At 39.4% G+C, this 19146-nt stretch overlaps 1 protein-coding gene across 1 annotated transcript in view; it reads left to right on the plus strand.

Annotated features, from left to right (window-relative positions):
• The first annotated feature begins 500 nt into the window (after positions 1 to 500).
• Positions 501 to 19146, plus strand: part of DKK2 (dickkopf WNT signaling pathway inhibitor 2) — a 97411-nt gene continuing 78765 nt past the window's right edge. The window contains exon 1 of the mRNA XM_030864119.2: positions 501 to 1438. Within this exon, the coding sequence (XP_030719979.2) occupies positions 1217 to 1438 (222 nt within the window). The 5' untranslated portion in view covers positions 501 to 1216. The remainder of the gene's footprint in view (positions 1439 to 19146) is intronic.

The raw sequence follows: 19146 nt of genomic DNA on the forward strand, positions 1-19146 counted from the left end.
GAGGCACAGGCTAAAACCCAACTTGAGCATACACAGACCATTAATGCCCAGATGCTCACTTCTTTCAGTCTTCTGTAGGGCTTTCCCAGTGCTCCTCCAGGAGTCAGGGACTGGAGGTGGGTTGGGGAGGGGTGCTGGCGGTCCCGAAGCGAGGTGGCAGCTCGCCCCTCTCCACTTCCACATTTGCCATCCGTTTGTTTGCAAAGGTTCTTCCATCCTCGGGAGTGGCTGGTTGTCAGGAATAATCAGAACCCCGCCTGTTCCTCTGGGGGTGAATCCCATTTCCTCAACTGCTGTCCGGTGGAAGGGCAGTGGGAGGGGGCGAGGGAGAATCAGGCAGGGAAGCCGCAGGGAAAAGCGAAGAGGGGGGCGGGAAGGTGGGGGGTGATAGATACGTTTTCACTCTTTGTCACTATTGAATTGGGGGCGGAGGGAAAAAAAAAAACCCATTGTGGGAAGCTATAAAAAGCAAAGGGGGCGGCGATGAGAGAGCAGACGCAGAGAGGGAGACCGCGTGGAGCGCAAGACAGTTCCCAGGGCATCGCGGCGTCCCTGGCAGCGCTTGGCTGTTGCAGGGCTGTGAGCCGGAGAACAACGCTTCGGGGCGCCTGTGCGTGCGCGCGTGCGGGACCTTGGTTGGCCTCAGACCTCAAGGGTCTTGTCCGGGGGCGGTTCCTGATCCCCCATATAGTGCCCGCTAACTTTGAAAAGGAGGACTTATGTCCTGCAAAGGTTGAGACATAAGGGGTAGGGAAGGAAAAGAGGAGAGAAAACGCAACAGAGGCCGAAGGAGAAGGAACTAATGTGGACCTCCTGAGCAGCTGGGAGGAGGACTGGACCGCGGAGAACCGGGCGGGACCTCGGAGGTGCGGGGCAAGGAGCAACGGAAGCGGTGCGGGCCGTGGCGCTGGGGCTTCTTGCACCTCGGGTCACGCCTCCTTGGCAAGAAGGCGCCTCGCCTTTGATTGCTTCCAGTTACTGCAGAACTTCCTGTCCTGGCGGAGAAGCAGGTCTTGCTTGGGTCGCGCTCCCTCCCGGTCTGAGGCGTGAGACTGAGTTCACACGGTGCTGGGCCCCCAAAGCCAAGTGGGGTTGGGGGAAACAGAGTCTGCGAGTCCCGGCGCCCCGCGCGTAGGACCCCGTGTTGGGGTCCTCCCTCCCTCTGTACCCGCACCCTTGCGGGCTTTGCCCCTTCCTGGGGACCCCTCGCCAGGCGATGGCCGCGTTGATGCGGGGCAAGGACTCCTCCCGCTGCCTGCTCCTACTGGCCGCGGTGCTGATGGTGGAGAGCTCCCAGTTCGGCAGCTCGCGGGCCAAACTCAACTCCATCAAGTCCTCTCTGGGCGGGGAGACGCCAGCCCAGGCCGCCAATCGATCTGCGGGCACATACCAAGGACTGGCTTTCGGCGGCAGTAAGAAGGGCAAAAACCTGGGGCAGGTAGGAAAATACCCCCAATGCACTCCTCATTAGGAGAGGTAGGGACCGGCGCTCTCCGACACTTCTTTTGCCTTTGCCCCCGAGTGCGCCCCCAGGTGTGGCGCGCAGGACGGCTGGGGAGGGGTTCGCAGATGCACGTCTGCACTGGTGGGGGTGGCTGGGTGACTGCGAGTGCTGGAGGGTGTGGAGCGGGCGGGGGAGGGTACCTTTTCATCTTTGCTTGGGGATATGATGGGCATGTATGGAGATCTAGTGCGTACAGATGGGGGAAAGGGCCGGAATGGTCCTTCTCCACATTTAACACAGTGGATGTCGAGGATGATCTTAATAGCTAACACACAGCAACTATTATGTGTCAGGTACTGTTCTAAGCGTTTTACGTATATTTAATCTTCACAACCCTATGAGCTGGGCGCTGTTACTATCCCTATCCTGCAAATGAACAAACTTAGGCACCGAGTAGAAGCTCTTTGCCCACGGCACACAGTTAGTGAAAGTGGCAGAGCGGGATTTGAATCCGGACAGTCTGAGTCCAGTTTCTGGGCTCTTAACTGTCTCATTTCACAATCCGAAGAGGGAATTTACCGTTTTTCAGGTTCTCCTTCCTTCCCAGCCACTTTCTCATTTCCATGAAGTAAGGTCACATACAGAAAACTTCAATAAACGTGCATTTCTCACTCCTGGATATAAATCATCCTGGAGGAAACAAAATAACGAAGCGACAATAGCAGTATCATAGTTACGGAGGACCAGGGTGCCTGGGAAATAGCAAGGAAAACTCCCGAGGTTTATTTTCCAGAGGGAACTTTCCGCGAGCATCTTTGTTTCTCTGTCACACAGACAGATTGACAGTCATGCAAACAGTTACACAAACAGACACAGAGAGACACGAGTGCGCACACTCTGCACCCATTGTGGCCAGCACACAGCGGCCAGGAGAGGGGGCCCTGCGGGCACTGGGAACCACTACAGCTCCCCCTTCCGCTCCTTTTTTGCGAAGCCAAAACCGAAAGCCAGTTTGCCAAGCAGCACGGGCACAGCCACAGCACAACTGTCAACCCGTAAAGGCGGCTCATTGCCCCACAGATCCTGGGTTTCCTTGTTTTATGAGAGGATCCTGCTGCAGCTGCTGTGCACGCTCTCGGCGTCCTCCGCTGCCCCTGCCCCCAGCGTCCTCCACTGCCCCTGCCCCCAGCGCAGGCGGCAGAGAGCGAAGGTTGACAACCAAGGCTGTCCTGAATGGACAGCGAGGGAAGATTCTGCTCCGCTTGGCCCCCTAGTGCCCTCTCACGGGGAGAGTTTTGCTCGTTTTGCAGTTCCAGAATGCTTCCTGGGCTTTGAAATGTCAAACATTTCAGCTATCCTCTCAAAGGAATACAAAGCCTGCAACCACAGTAATTTTTTTTTTTAAGTCTCAAGAGAAATAAACTATACATCTGCATACACACTACATGCATACATGTCCTGTGCATATTCTCACACATGTGTACATATCTCCATCCACACTTACAAGACCACTCTCATTCCGTTTTTCTCCTCCTTGGGAAACACCCTGCCATTTTCAATAGGAATGGACTTGTCTTAGAAGTCCATAATGTTATGGGTCAAAGATTAGAAAGAAAGGATGCTCTCAGTCCAAGTCATTAGATTTTTTTCTAATGCTACTGACTTCAAATTCAACCTTATCAGTTGCTGAAAAGAGCTGGGTTTAGTTTAGCCAAGAACAGAGGGATGGACCCAATAATCTTTGAGGTTCCTTTTGACTCTAATCCATGTACATTCTGTGAGTTTCTGCAAAGGGCTTTCTGTTTCCGTCACCATTGGGTAACACCTGATGTTCCTCAGTCAAATTATCAGTTATGTCAGCACTGCCGCTAGCCATAGGGTTCCATGGGTTAGACTGTGAGATGCATCCCAGCACCTGGCTTACCCTTTATGTTTTGGTAGCATATCTATATAAATATGTATAAAATAGGTGTGCTTATTTTTCTCTCTCTCCAAATATCTGCTCCTTAAAGAGGTTGTGACTCTGTTTTGCATGTCTTCAAGTTGAAGATTGATTTATTTTATAAATGAGTTGAATTTTTTTTTTTCTTTTTTGAGTTGAATGTCTTGTACGCTTTCCATAACTTAGTGGTCCTATGGAATATATTTCATTATATTCACTTAACTATAATACAGGATCCTTAAAATTTGACATTGGGTTTGTGAGAAAATTACAACTTATTAGAGACAATGGTAACATAGAATTGAAACATTAAGTTGACTCAGTAAGATAGCTGGGAAATAAAAGGATTATCTTTTGTATATTCTAGCTTCTCACTTGTTTATTGGGTGATCTAAAATATGTACTGTTATGAAGGAAGAAACAGAAAAAATCTTTCTTCTTTGAAGTAGAAAGAGGAATTGTTTGAATATTTATGGCTCTCTTTATCTTCTTTCTTCCACTAGTTATGTGGTTACCAAAATTCTTAGTACTCTTATTTTCAATAATGGAATGGAAATTAGAAAGACTATTCAAAACGGAAGATGCCACATCCTTTTATGGAGAAAAACTTTAGAAGTAAAATGTAGCTGAACTGCATTCTTATCCATCATAACATGATTGATTGAGAAAATTTGTAAATAAGATGCCAACTGATAAAACTAGCTAATTATGTAGTGTCATCCTTAGGCCTATTAAGTCTGGTTGTCTCCCCGTCCCCAATCTTTGATTGATGATACTGAACTGTATGCATTTCAGAGGTACAGGAACCAGAGACTGTAAGATATAACTTCAAGTAGGCATATCAGAAACTTAGTCTTTGGTCTCCTTTTCCTTAAGTGAAAACTGAATAATGGTCTGTTTTTCCTGATTTACTTTCAGAATAGAGAATTAAAATAAAAACTTTATTGCGATTGCAGAAGAAATTACTGAAGAAATTTAATAATTCATTAACCTACAAAAGTGAAAATGAGACTAAATTGGCGCCAGGGTTTTCTTGATTCACCGTAGCTGATTTCATATGAAGAAAACATTCTAATTAGTAGGAATTCTACTTGTCCTGTCAGCAAGGTGAATCATTTGTAAATCACTTCTGGAGGAGTAGCCTTTGAGTTTCAGGAAAGATTTAGAGGACGCTCAGAGAAAATGAACTGTTCTCCAGGGGTGTTAAAATTCTCATTCTTAGGTTTGCTTTCAAAGACGCAGTTATGAGTTATGATTGGAAACTGACATCGAAAATTGAATTCATGCAGGTGAATCGATACAGAAGTAGCAAAAATTATTTGGCTGAATTATTCACATTAATGTTTTAATTTGACTTTCCTTTTGCATCTATTATTAATGTGTTTTAAAAGGTAGTGTGTGTATTTATATGTATATGGGATAAATTAGATTGTAGGACTGTTACTAACATATATATCAATATTTATATATCTCAATTTCTAAAGAGACTTGCAAATTTTCTAAATCAAAAGTATTATTAAACAAAATATTCAATATCATGCACTTAAATATATTCTGATCAAGTACATTGTTGTTCAACATCACCTCTGGAGCGTGAGGTATCAATTTTTACAGGCCACCTTAAAGACAGATTTTTAAAAAATAAAGCAATTTATAAAATTAATTTACCCTTGAAATGAACAGTGATTTTTCTTTTTTGAGAATGAAAAACCTTTTGAATGTGTTTGTAATAGCTTCTTTTACTCTTTACCCCTTACTTCGTCTTAGACTGGCAGATTAATTTGAACGCAATGCTGTATGATTTTGAAATATTTTTAAAAGTTATGATGAGAACTGTGGAAAATGATTATATTTTAAAGGTAGATAAGCTTCCTGGCATGTGTCTCCAAAATGAAGGTGAAACTGGTAATGTAAATTCAGATTCCATTATTTTCTGATATAACTTTGATGCTTGAAGGACGGTGGTTTGGATGAAGTTATGTTGTGAGAAAAGAACGCCTGACATACATTGAAACAGAAGCTTGAGGACGTTGCTTAGAGAACACTCATATTTGTATATTGCATTTTCTTTAATAAAAATGCTGTATCTATTGGCATGCAAAAACACTCATAAATATGCTCATTGAAAAAACTATGTACCCTATTTTCTGTAGGTGATTTCTTCACTTTCTAAAATTATCCATGACTTTTTTTTTTTTCTTAAAACCCCAGTCCAACTTTCCCCTGCTAGAGGATAAATATTTGCTACCTCCTCTGGACATCAACTGACACTAAACATAATCAGGAAAGAAAATCAGTTTTTAAATTAAATGTTTCAAAATAAAAAAATATTTGAACTAATCTACACTACACTACTTCTTTTCTTTCACTGTGGATAGTAGAGAATTGACGGTTGATACAAGTGAAGGTTACCTCGTGAATAGCAAGCAAAGTATTTTAATGATAATCGAAGTAGGGGTATCCATCATTTTATTTCTGTGCTAGAGGAGAGAGAGTAAAGGACAAGGTTACTTAAACTCACTCCATCTGTGACTTTGACCCTACCACAGTCTTCCTTAGCGCTCCCCTCTGATACATATTCCTTCCTGGGATGTTTCAACTCTTACAATTTTTAAAGTAGAGAAAGCAACGTAATAGAAAGGTAACATGTATTCTGTTCTAGGAGAATATTGCCGCTTCCTCTTCTTTTCCCTGCACAGTCGTTTTGTGTACATTAAAATGATCTGTTAAATTATAGAGGCCTTTATCATACTCAATATATTTACTATTTTAGACTCAGTCTCTTCTGGCTGTTCATTCTTTGGTATTGATGTAACATTGAAATGGATTACAATCTTATTTCTGTCTGTGACTCCCTGAATGCCCTTTTAAGTCGTTTTATTTCGTTATACCTCTAGTCACTTGTACTCATCCATGAAAAGGAGATAAAGCTGCTCCTAGTTAATTATTCAATCATTGAAAAGATTTATACGATATTTATATTCCTCTTATTCAGTCATTTTTAAAAAAAATCTGAAGCAGCCCTCAAAACAAAATTAATAAAAATTAATAGATTTTTGTGTTGTGTAGGATTGCTTTAAGATTACATAGAAAGATTAAATATGGAACGTATAAGAAAAGTTTAGTATTACTATTTAAGGAAAGCAGAAGTTACTTTTTTTCTTTCTCTGTCCCCACTTTCTGGGAATGAGAGAACAACATATTTATCTCTAATTGTTGGGTGTTTTTTTTTTTTAGGATAAATATAAACCATTCTCCCAAACACAGAGGTCAACTGATATAAAATATGGGAGATTTTTTTTGATAGGAACATCTGTCCACAGGAGGAAAGTCACCATCCAAATATTTTAAATTGTGGCTTCCCAATGAGTCTCTCACGCTAACAATTTTGGGTTATTGCCCACTTCTTTGGGTTCGAAACAAGGAAGGAAGGCCATGAATAACACCAACATCTAATCAGGGTCCTCAGGGAGAGTTCATCCCATGAATCCTTGTCTTAGTAATGGTAAGTTAAATCAGAAACCTTTAAGGTGGAAGGGATTTCAATATCAGATATAAATTGCTGTATTTTAACTCAGTTTATGCAGCACTAAAAACAGAATTATTATATTCTAACTTTTATCCACAACCAATGAACCTGAATAAGAGACTATATTTGTGGGATCTTAATACTAGCTTAGATTTATCTATGTGCTTCAAATAAATGTAGAAATAAAACCAGCAAAACACAAAAGTAGTAAATATTTTTAAAAGTTACATATCTCTCTTCCATAGTTAGATAAAAGGGACAAATACGCATCAGATATCCTTTAAAATATATCACAGCGTCTAATTTAATTGGTTGATTCTACTTATGTATTATAATTCGGCACACACAATAGCTCAAATTTAAATATTTCATTATCATGCAACATTTTAACTGTCCCAACCTGTCTAAAGCAAACAAATTAAAATCAATGAATGAATAAGTGCATTAAGTGGCAAAACAAAGCATCACAGTTAGGGGGAGAGACTTCTTAAAGTGGTGAATCCCTCCAAATATCTCCTAAAAAATGTTAGCTCTCCATATTATGCTTTACCATGTGGAATAAGAATGTTCTTTCTTCCCAGGACTAGGAGAAAAGAGTGATTTTCAGATATTATTTCCTTAAACTGGCTTGCAAATAGTTATAGCACACATCAGATTATAGTAAGAGGTTCCATTTATTGATTATTTACTCTATGCCAGGCACTGCTCCAAATGCTTCATTTGAATTAATTTCTTAATTCTCTCGGCAGCCTTTGGAGCAAGTCCTAACATCATCCTTATTTTTATAAATGATAAAACAATAATTCTCCTGAGACACAGAAAGGTTATGCAATTTGTACAAGTCACACAGCAGTAAGTGGAGAAAGCCAGAATACGAACCTAAGCGATCTAGTGTCAGAGCCTGCATATTTAACTACCAGACCATGCGCTACAATATGCTGCAATATACAATATGGACACAATATCCGTACAGTGTGGACTTAAGAGGAAACATGGACCTTTATTTTATTCTTCCCTATTCTATATTCTAATGACATGGATATAACTCTACGTTCATTAAAACCATAGCAAAACCCAAACCCTCTGTTGATGCCAATTGCTACTCTGAGTAACCAAAGTATGATAGTTCATGGGTACAAAGGCACGCACATAGTAGTACACTAGTTTCATCTCTGACTTTACTTGCCTCCCTGCCAGGGAGAATTCACTGTCAACAAGGAAAAACACACACACACACACACACACACACACACACACACACACACACACACACACACACACACACACACACACACACACACACCCCTCTTCCTTTCTCTTACTCTTTCCCATTAAATTATTGCGTTGCCCCAAATAGAAGGGAATGCTATTGCATAGATCCTATTTTTCTCTTTTTTTCTCATGGCAACCACCATACAGTCCCCAGTACCCATCACCTTGCATCTAAGTGACGCCACGTGCCCACTGACATCAGCAAAGTGGAGGTCTTCTCAATGGTTTCTCTCCAGTGGCTTGAAGTGGGTCTGGCTGGCATCCCTCACATTCTGATCAGATTGGGGGAAGCTGTCTAGGTTTAGAACCTGCTATGACTTTTGTTTTTTCTTGACTTTTGACCCCTCCGAGCTGCCTTTCAGAGAATCAGTCGATCTGTAGCAGCACTGCAGCACTACGGCTTCCTAACAGAATTCCTAGTGGAATTTTTCCAAATTTCAGCTGGCTAGCTTAATGTCTTTGGAAAAGCCACTTAACCTCTGGTCTTTTTTAAAAAATCTGTAAAATAGGATAACAGTAGCAGCCATAATAGTAACAATACTCATCTTACTGAGCAACAGGGAGGAAGAGGAAAGGGCACTTAGTCATTGAACTGATGTCATTATTACTATTACCATTACAGAAATAAGTAAGGTCATGTGCTCCTGCACGAACTAGAAAGTGGCTGCTTAATTTTCCCCACCAAGATGGGAAGGCGTAACTAAATGAATGCATGTGATGTACATGAAGGAAACAAATGAACTCAGTTATACCCAGGCCAAGAATTGTAAAGCAGAACAAAACAAGACAAAATAAACACACACACACACACGCACACATGCACACATATGCTATCATGTTTCTTGCACTGATTGTCAGAATTAAAAGGGATGGTAAGTCAGTGCTGTCTTGTAAAACTTAAGCAAAATAGCACAAAATTGAAAATTGATGAAATTACACAGAAGCAAGGGTATAGCAGACATTAAAAATACAACCACAGTAAGGAGAGGTCCTAAAAACGATGGCAATATTAGTTATTTAAACATGGGGACCAAAATAATTGAACCACATGTTATAGTCTGCTGCCAACACCATTCATTTGATATTCTCCAAAGTAAGACAGCCTATGCCAAGGCAAGCTTCTTGACACTTTCTGCACAGTGCCTGGAGCCCAAAGGGCTTGCTGAGAATTTGGAAGACTTAGAACTCTCTTTGAGTGTCAGACTGTCCTGCTAAGAGGACTCAGAAATTTGGAGCTCATTATTCTCGTTCCATTCCCTTTACTTGTTTGTTTGTTTGTTTGTTTTGAGTTCTTTTTTCATGATTCAGATAATTTGGAAATATTTTAATAATGTTAAATTGAGAGTGAAAGTCATCTCACTGAAGTATGTGATAAAGTTCTTTTAACATACTGGGTACAAACTATTTGCCAATAAGAGTTTCTATCTGGTAATGAACTAAAAAACTTGATTCAAGTGGGAGGACGGGGAAAATTGTCATTTAAAACCAACTGAAATGACAGCTCACATTCAAAGAATAGTCTTCACTTGCTCATTGTAACTTCATCTTAACCATTTGGAATTTGGCACTGTGAACAAGCGCTGTGTTAATCTGTCACTTGAAAGCCAGTCTTTTTTCCAGTAACCATCCTCTGTACTCTGTTGTCTGTCTTTTATACCTAATATAGCCCCTTCCTCCTGTAATATTACGTATTTTTCTTTTCCCCTCTGGTTTGTTCCTCTTTATTTCTTTCACTGATTCCTCTACAACCTTCTGCCCATAAACGTGGGCATTCCTTCACATTCTCTCCCCAGTCCTCTTTTCTTTCTGTTCCCTGTTTTTTTCTTTGCTGACATTGTTTCCTTCTTTGAAATCATTTGTCACATATGCAGATGTTCGTGGTAAAAACTCCTGAGCCCCCTTGCCTGCTCAACTGTTTTGAAGTCCTTTCAGAAACAAAAATTCTCCATATCAAAAATTAAACCATTTACGGTTAACTACAAATTGTCAGGAGTCAGGCAACCAAGTCTTTATGATTTCTCATTGCTATCAAAAAAGTCTGCTAAAAAGTGCCCCGGGTTAGACTAGTGCAGGCCACAAGAATCAAGTCTGATTGCCCCAACTTCTCTTGCTCTTTTCCCTTTCATCACTTACTGAACATGAAATAAACCTGTGTAGGTTCCTATCAAGACAGGTGCTTTTGTTTCTTGAACTCTATTTATTTGAATGCTTTGGATGTAAAGGGCCTCCAGTTTTTTTTCTCTGTGATGGACTTGTTACATCAACTAGTGTCTGATGAGAATATGCAAGTATCTATTATTTATGCTCATGAAATGTTACATATTATAATATGCAATACATATTTTAAGCAGTATGTAATGTTTGTTTTTATAGCTTGAACTACGCACTAAAGAGTAATTGTTGGCTACTTGCTATTTTATAAATAATTACTAATTTCTAGTGTAAAACGCTTCCTTAATATTTATTTTCCACCTGATAGACTCTTAAAATTGCTTGCCTCTTTAATAATTGAATAAGAGGATTCTTCGTGTGCCTAATAATTATTAATCAAGATGGAGAGCTTTATAGAAAGAAACAAGAGAACCTTTTATCTACAAGTTTCAAGAACTTGTACAAGAGACTAAAGTGGGCATAGTTATAGCCGGGAGATACATTAGAAATCACCTAGTTTAACTCACTCATTTTACATACGAGGGAACCAATTTAGGAGATGGTCATGATCTGCCCAATGTACTACAAATAATGCCTGTGACAAAGGAACTTCTGCTGGAACTTGGATCTTCTGACTTCTGACACAAGCCTTTCAAATGATAACAAAGGTCTGTAGAAGAATTAAATTCAGTTGATTAAAAAACTGATGGGAGATATTTTTTCAGCTCTAAATTTGTGTATGTCAAAATGTATTAGGAAAGAATACAATGTCATGATTCCAACGGTGTCAGTAGGATTTAAGCAAAATTAATGAAAGGATGTGGCTTTGACTACATTATCCTTGCTTGCTTTTTCATTCATAACACCTTAATAAGCCTGGCTAAAGAGAATCTGTACCAAAGAAATATATTTTACATTGGATCAAGTACACATACATATACACATACACACACACACACCCCGTTGAAAAAAAAGTTTCAACAATAAATACTTTTGAGATGCAGTGAGCCTTTAAGTCCTTTCCTTCTATTCTGCTCTGCACTATTCTCTTGTTCTGTTCTCTTTGCTCTCTCTCTTTTAAATACTGGTCATTGCTTATAGAAATGACTGATCAAAACCTGTGGTTTGAAAAACCACTGACTCATTTGCTACTGCCCTTACCCTGAGGGAACTCAGGGCATTATGCTCAGAGATTGGTAGTACTTGAGGAATCAGCCCCAGTGCGGGGAGATAGAAAGCAGAGGCAGGCGGGTTTTCATGGAGAGAAGCATCCGCCATCTCAGACCTCTCCCACTTTCCCTTCTGCAACTGCATGGCAGCCTCTGGCCTAGATGTGGTGGAACTCTTCATCTTGGGTTGTGCCTAACCTCTGGCTCTCTCTCTACTTCCAGGAGTAACTGACTTATAACAATGCTGTGTTTGGTCCTTGGATGTTTCCTGTTAATTAATTTCCATGTTAATCTGTTATCCCACATTAGTATTGTTCTTTCTGGGTGTATGCCATGTGTAACATCATACTTTATTTCTAAGAATATGCAGTTGAAGATGGCTACAGTTTCTACATAGGACAGCAGATGAGCTTGACAGAGCCTGGGATAAAGATTCAGAAGACCTGGTTAGCCTATTTTTTAATATACTGGACATTGAAGAAATCATCTAACACCTTTAAGCCTTAGTTTTCTTATCAGTAAAGTGGGAACTGTGACAATGGTGTCTTTTCCTACCTCTTTGCAAAAACTAAAATATTGTTTATTTACATTGCATCATTAGAGGTTGTGTTATGTAAAACAAAATTAAGGCCTTTCCACTCTGAATTTATGAAAGACAAATCTCAATTAGACAGAATCAACCCAAGAATGAGTTATTCGAGTTGGATTTTATGATTCTGTTTCTGTTTTGATTTATTTCAGCACCCATTCTATTCTGTTCCTCCACCTTACCTGTAGGAAGATCTTGTCCACTTTACCTAACACAACCCCTCGAGTTATTCGAGTTGGATTTTATGATTCTGTTTCTGTTTTAAATTCAGTTTCTGTTTTGACAGATTGCCTTTATTTTTTTAGGGAAGAAAGACTGAAAGTGGAAGGTTTTTTGGTTTTGTTTCCTTTCTTTGCCTATTTGTCTTGATTTTCTTGTATTTCATCAAAAATTTCAGTACCAGTAGTAATTCTTCCACATTTCTTATTAGAACTTAGTGGTATTATTATTATTTTTATTCTTGCAGGCTACAAACAGCCTGCTATTAGAATATCCTGCCTATGACATTCAAGAAGAGCCCTGTGTGTTTTTATTCTATCATGTATGGGATGTGTTAGTGTTTATATATTTTTAAAACATCTTGGAAAGGCATTATAAGGGCCTCAATAATAGAAGTAAATGTATTTTTAAAGCTCTAAAACTAAACTTGAGTGTCATATTTTGGGCACATTATAGATTACAGGGTTCACAATGGATAAAGTTCAGAGAAATAGCCAATTATAAAGTCAAGCTGTAGGGGTGTGAGATCACGTGAACTGTGACAGACAAAATATATTTTGCCACAAACTCTTCCAACAGGAGAGTGGGTATTTTTCAAAGCTGGTGAAAACATATTATTGTTTTCCTAAGTAGGCATTTCCTAATGAACAGTGTAGTAGTTCTGATCTTTCACGTTCCACCTGCAGGAATCTCACCCAAACATTTGTCCAAGCTAGAAACAGTCTAGGCTTCCGGCTTGCCATCCCTGCTCCTAGGCAATTATGCTCTAATTGATAGGATTCTACTTCTTTTTTAATATTGATCTCTTTTGTTGTTTTACTGTCATCCCAACTGCCATTGCCTTGATTCAGACCATTATCATTTCCCAGTGTAACATTACAATTTTGTGGTATTTTTGTGCTTCTCCAAACCATCCTCCACACTGCTTCTAAAGTGAGCTTTCTAAAGTAAAAATCTGATAAGGGTCCTCTGGAAATGTTCACTTCTAGAGCATGAAGTCTAAACTTCTCAACTTGGCACACAGTGTCATCAATTATCTCATTTCTCTTACTTTGTCCCTGGGGCCACACAGCTGATGAGTGGCAGAGCTGGGATTTAAAGCCAAGCAGTCTTACTTGAGTCTGTCTACTTAATCATGCTATGTTGCATCCGCCTATACATTGGAGGCCAGAGAATCCAGCTAGAGACTTTTTATTGGTATGTTTTAGAATTCAGATGTGATTAAGCGCTTCTGGTCAGCCAGTCAACTTGTTAATTGCTTACTTACTTCTTAGATGTATTAGATGCTATGATCACAGTCAACAAACATTTATTAGACACATATGTTATGCTGGGCCCTTGGTATAAGTAGCCGTAAAAACAAGTGTAGTGTATTTGAGGAATCCAGTTGGAATTTTCAGGTTGAAAGAGGATCCCAGATATTGTCCAATTCAGGCCTCTATTTTCAATACAGTATGAGAGCTGAGCAATTTGGTGAGTTTTCCTTTTTTTAAAGATTTTTAAGGATGAATACTTGTATCTCTTAGTTCTCTAGTTAACCTTAATTTTGTTAAGAATGGGAACATTCTGCTCTCTGCTGTCAGTGAAGCATGGACAAAACAAAGCTGGCTATCAGTCTCTAGGTAAAAACACTTCCTCATTAACAGACAATGTAATCAAGCTATTTGAATCATTTTTCATGGAGTATATACTCTGGTTCCCTTGATGAGCTGTCAGGATGCCCTGGAAGAGTAAGACTGTATTCATCAGAAGTCAAGAAATGGTCTGACATGCTAGACATTATGGTGATAATAATGTCACCATAGTAAAGAGGTGGTGCCTGCCTTTTCTTTTCCAAATATTTTGGAAGGAATTAAATTTTGATTTTTTTTTTCCTTTGTAAATGCGTCACTGCTCCCTGAGGAAGTCCAATCCTAGTTTCATTTACAAAGCACTAAGGAAACATAAGTGGAAAGAGGCAGGTTTACAAGGAATAAGAAGCATGGTAAGACATAACAAGGTTGCACTAGTAGGAGGGTAGGAGTCTGGTGACTTCAGAACAGACGGTAGAGGGGTTGTGTTAGGTAAAGTGGACAAGATCTTCCTACAGGTAAGGTGGAGGAACAGAATAGAATGGGTGCTGAAATATATCAAAGCAAGAATGTGATAAATGTGCAAGTTTAAAATGATGTCATAGATTTTTTTAACAAGCACGCTCAAACATTATTTTTCCAAATTAGTCACTGCAGAAAACTCATTCCTCTGATACTGTCATTTAGACCTTTCTTTTGAAACTAACTTCAGAAGTAGTTTACATGTTTATTTATTTTAGGCCATAATTTTATGACCATAAACCAGATAATATATATTGACCAACACATCACATTCAAAATCCTTGGCTCTGAGTGGCTTTGTGTTATTTCCATAAACGAAGTATCCCACAGAAGGTGAGGATGTCAGTCAAAGAAATGTAGTGTACTTTCTGAAAACAATTCCAAAAAGTTCCAAAAGGCATTCTGAGTCAGTATTGCGGTTATAATTATAAACGTTTCAATGTTGATTGCTTTAAGGTGGTATACCCTCAGTTTGGTTGATAGTCTTAAAAAAAAAATCTGTAATATTATCTTGTAACCGGGTCCTCTCTATTAGAAGAACCTGGTCGAAATGTATGTAGCATGGTTACTGTTCCTCAGGAAACCATCATTTTCAGGAAGCAGTTAATGAGTGCAAACCAGTAGTACATTCCCCACCCAAAACCCACTCTTTTCCTGAAAGAAAAGGCAGGAACAAATCATACACAGTGCAATGCCATAGAGTCCAGTCTGGTGACACACGTTACTTCATGTGCCACTTAGTAAAAATGCATGCACTGAGGCCAAAAAAAAAAAGTCTGTCATGAGTTATTTTTTAATGCAAACATATCCTATTAAAGTTTCAGAGAAAAGGCTAAATAGCTTAACTCAGTAAAAATGTTTTAGCAATTGTTCAAAATTAATACAATGCTTCCAAAATGCTCTTTGGAAATCCTTGTAAATTTCCTTACTTGCCTATTTGCCCTACTGCTATCTTCCCAACACTCTTCAGAAGGAAATGGCTTCTTAACAAGAAAAATCTTCCTGAAATTACGTTTCCAGTGGGGTCCTGGCCACACCAGCTGCAACACATTGTGACTAAATTTTAGTCTCTTTTGGTTCTCATTGTTAAAAACACAAGTGACCAACAGTCAGGTCTTGTGCCATAGCCACCCCAGTGATGGATTACAAATTGGACTGGAGTGTGTGTGTTGTTAGAAAATATAAGCTTTTGACACAAAATAACAACTATATTTCATGGCCTGTCACTTAAAAGTTAAGACCAAAAAATATAATTGTGATTCTCAGTAGACATCAATAAAAAAAAATGTAGCCCAACCTCACCAGTAATTTTTTTTTAAAAAGTCTACTTCCGGGAGAGTCAGAGACTAGCTGGAGAAAATTCTCTGATGGTGGGACCAAGATGTTCTTAATCTTCAAGGGCTATTTAAAATAGCTTAGGGAATCAAGGCAGAGGGGCCAGAGCACTGGACAAATGATTGATTTCAAATCCCTGCTACCAGATTTAAGAATTGCACACTCAATGAAGAGCCAATAGCATCACCATAATAAGATTTAATATAAGGATTTGAAGGAGTGAGAATCTGCAGCTAAGATGCATGGAAAGGAAAGAAAGAACATAACTGAGAGCTACTTGTGACTTAATCACAAAACCAAACAGGATAAACAGGCCAACCTCCAAATTGTAGTCATTGCCTACCCGTGGATAATGCAATCTGGTATTATGTGTTTTGACTGTAGTGTGCACACTCCTACCAATATCCTACAGCCAGCATGAGTGTGGTTGGTACTGTGATTGGATATCTAGGCAATACATGGGCCCTTGCTTCTAGAAGACAGTGCAACTAACATTTGTTGAAAACCTACTTTATGCCAAGAAATTTACATTAATTTCACTATATTAATAACATTTAATTAATTTTCTCAATACCCTATAGCGTCTGTCATGTGCAGAGCACTCAGTAAATATTTGAGGGAGGCAGTTAGGCAGGAAGGAAGATGCTAGAAAAGTGACTATATACATTATGAGCAAGCTCAGTATTTGGTACCTGTGGTCCCATGATAGATCAGCTTCAATAACTGTAGTTATTTGACTACAGTTTTAATACGGAAGAGTTTTACCTTGATGAGTGAAGTGGGGAGAACACTTAAGTTTCATTTTTTTTTTCTGTAAAAGTGAGTGAGATTGTTTTTCCATACTGGCTTTTTTTTTTTTGGAGTTTAACAACTTTATAGAACTGTGCATATAAACTCTGGAAACACTATTGAAGTCCTTGTTTTCTTACCTCTGAAGAAGAAACCAAAATTGCCACAAGCTTCAAGGGGAGTAGAGTATATATATATCAATTAAAAGAAAACTAAACATTTTAAATATCTAATAATTACTCATGGGACTTAAAGGTAACAATAGATTGCTAAATAAGGACCTAAAGATAAATTGTGGGAAATTCAGCCCCGCAAATTGCAAAGAAGTGAGTCTTACTTTATACTATTCTAGATGTCAGTTTTAGTGGGAGGGGAAAGACAATTAATACTAATTGTTCAATAGACTCTGGGTTGTTCACCATGTTTTCTCTGACCAGATTTTCATTAAAGATCAGGAAGTCAAGGTATGGGCCAAATGTCTCATTATGTCTTAAAGGGAATAGGGAAGAGAGATATTCCCTTGTTGGTCTGACTGTTGCAAACCCGGTGACAAGAACATAGAGCATTTTTGAAATTTGCACATGCTTAACACCTGGAATATTCTGAGAGTTACGGTCATTCTTCATCAGTCACCGGAATGAAAAGCCAAATGCCGATCTGAAGGAGGACTTCTGAGGCAATTCTTCTGGAGCTAGCAATATACCATACTTGTCATCTCTCAGACATAAGCCTTTAATCCCCTCTTCCTAAAATTGTTTATTTTAAAATGTGAGAAAGGCTAAGGATGTCACAGCTGAGTGGGGAGCTTTCTCTTTAAAGAATCCCATCCTTCAAACCCATCTTCGGCAAAGAAACTGGCATTTCATGTGCTGAGCAGACGGCGTCACGCAGCTCTGGCCAGCCCGCATGTGTAGCTGGGCCTATCTGGCACACAGGTGTCCTGATTCGGACCTTGAAATTATGACACCCCACTTTCCTCCACTGGGGAGTATGACTTGACTATGCTGTTTTCCAGTGACAACAGATATACTGGCCTAACAATAACAGCTCCGACTAAGGTGATAACATAACCCTCTAACATACTTAGCTGGGACTCAGGGTACAGGGTTTGTTCTAGGAGTCTAGGCCAACTTTTTGGTTTTGATTTCCTTTTGTATATTGTGTTGTGTCACCCATATCTCCTCCTTTCACCTCTTAGGATTTGGGGTACATCTCAGAAGGGTGAGAAAGTTCCTTAGAGAAGGAAAAGACTGCTGTAATAAAGCTAAAAATTGTACATTATAAGGTAGTTTTCTAATAATTAATAAATATTGAGCAACCACATTCCAATGTTAAGTAGTCTTCAAGCGTTTAAAAATAAGCAAAACTAGACAAATGCATTAAACTTTTCATAGCATTTTACAAAAACTACCGTGAAAGTAAAAGGAGATTTTTAAAATGCAGGCAACAAGGAAGAAATTTAGTTGCTGTTCCTTCTGCGTAATCTTTTGCATAATCATTTCAGTCACACCAAAAATATTTCTTAGTTCTGGGCAGAACCCAGATTTTTGTTTTTAATTTTGTTTATTTATTTTTGGCTGCGTTGGGTCTTCATTGCTGCACGCAGGCTTTCTCTAGTTGCGGCGAGCGGGGGCTATTCTTTGTTGCGGTGCACGTGTTCTCATTGTGGTGGCTTCTCTTGTTGCAGAGCACAGGCTCTAGGCACACAGGCTTCAGTAGTTGTGGCACGTGGGCTCAGTAGTTGTGGCTCATGGGCTCTACAGAGCAGGCTCAGTAGTTGTGGCGCACAGGCTTAGTTGCTCCGTGGCATGTGGGATCTTCCCGGACCAGGGCTCGAACCTGTGTCCCCTGCATTGGCAGGTGGATTCTCAACCACTGCGCCACCAGGGAAGTCCAGAACACAGATGTTCTGACTTTTTTTTTTTTAATAAAGAAAGCAATATTTAAGAACTTTCCCATTCCTTTACCTCTTAGTAACAGCTGCCTCTAACACCTGCTTATAATGAATATGTCTAAGTCGGAAAAACATAAGGGGAAATAACGAGGGAAGTAGGTGGTATCATAATTTAGAGCTATAGATTGTGTTCTTGCCCTGACTCTGATTCTCTCTCACAAAACATAGTTTTGAAACTGATATCTTATTTATTAAAAGCTACTCATTTTCACTCTAGTAGGTTCTACAAACTTGGTTGGGTCTGCATTTAGATAAGCAGATAAGATTACTTGGCTCAGTTCAAGAAGGAAAAGTTTATTACCCAGAAGTGATTTTATCCCACTGTCTTAAGATAATTCAGTTATCACCATGGATCTAAAAGGAATAATATGATATGGAAGAGATATTCTGATTTTCAAAAAAGTGAAGGTTTATTCTATAGAATGATGAATGTGGACTACATTACAAAGCAGATTATAAAATTAGCTACTTAGGGAAATAGATTTACCCAAGGAAAAAACACAGGTTTACTTAGAATAAATCACAACAAACTAATATTATTATTTCTTCAGCACGGGAACTGGTCTAATACCAGTATGAAGTTTAGTCCTTGCCATTTATAGCCATTTTCTTTGTGAGTTAATGACCTTTTGGCTTTAAATACCACTATATGCCAGTGAC

The sequence above is a fragment of the Globicephala melas genome, chromosome 5, assembly GCF_963455315.2.
Source record: "Globicephala melas chromosome 5, mGloMel1.2, whole genome shotgun sequence".
NCBI lineage: Eukaryota > Metazoa > Chordata > Mammalia > Artiodactyla > Delphinidae > Globicephala > Globicephala melas.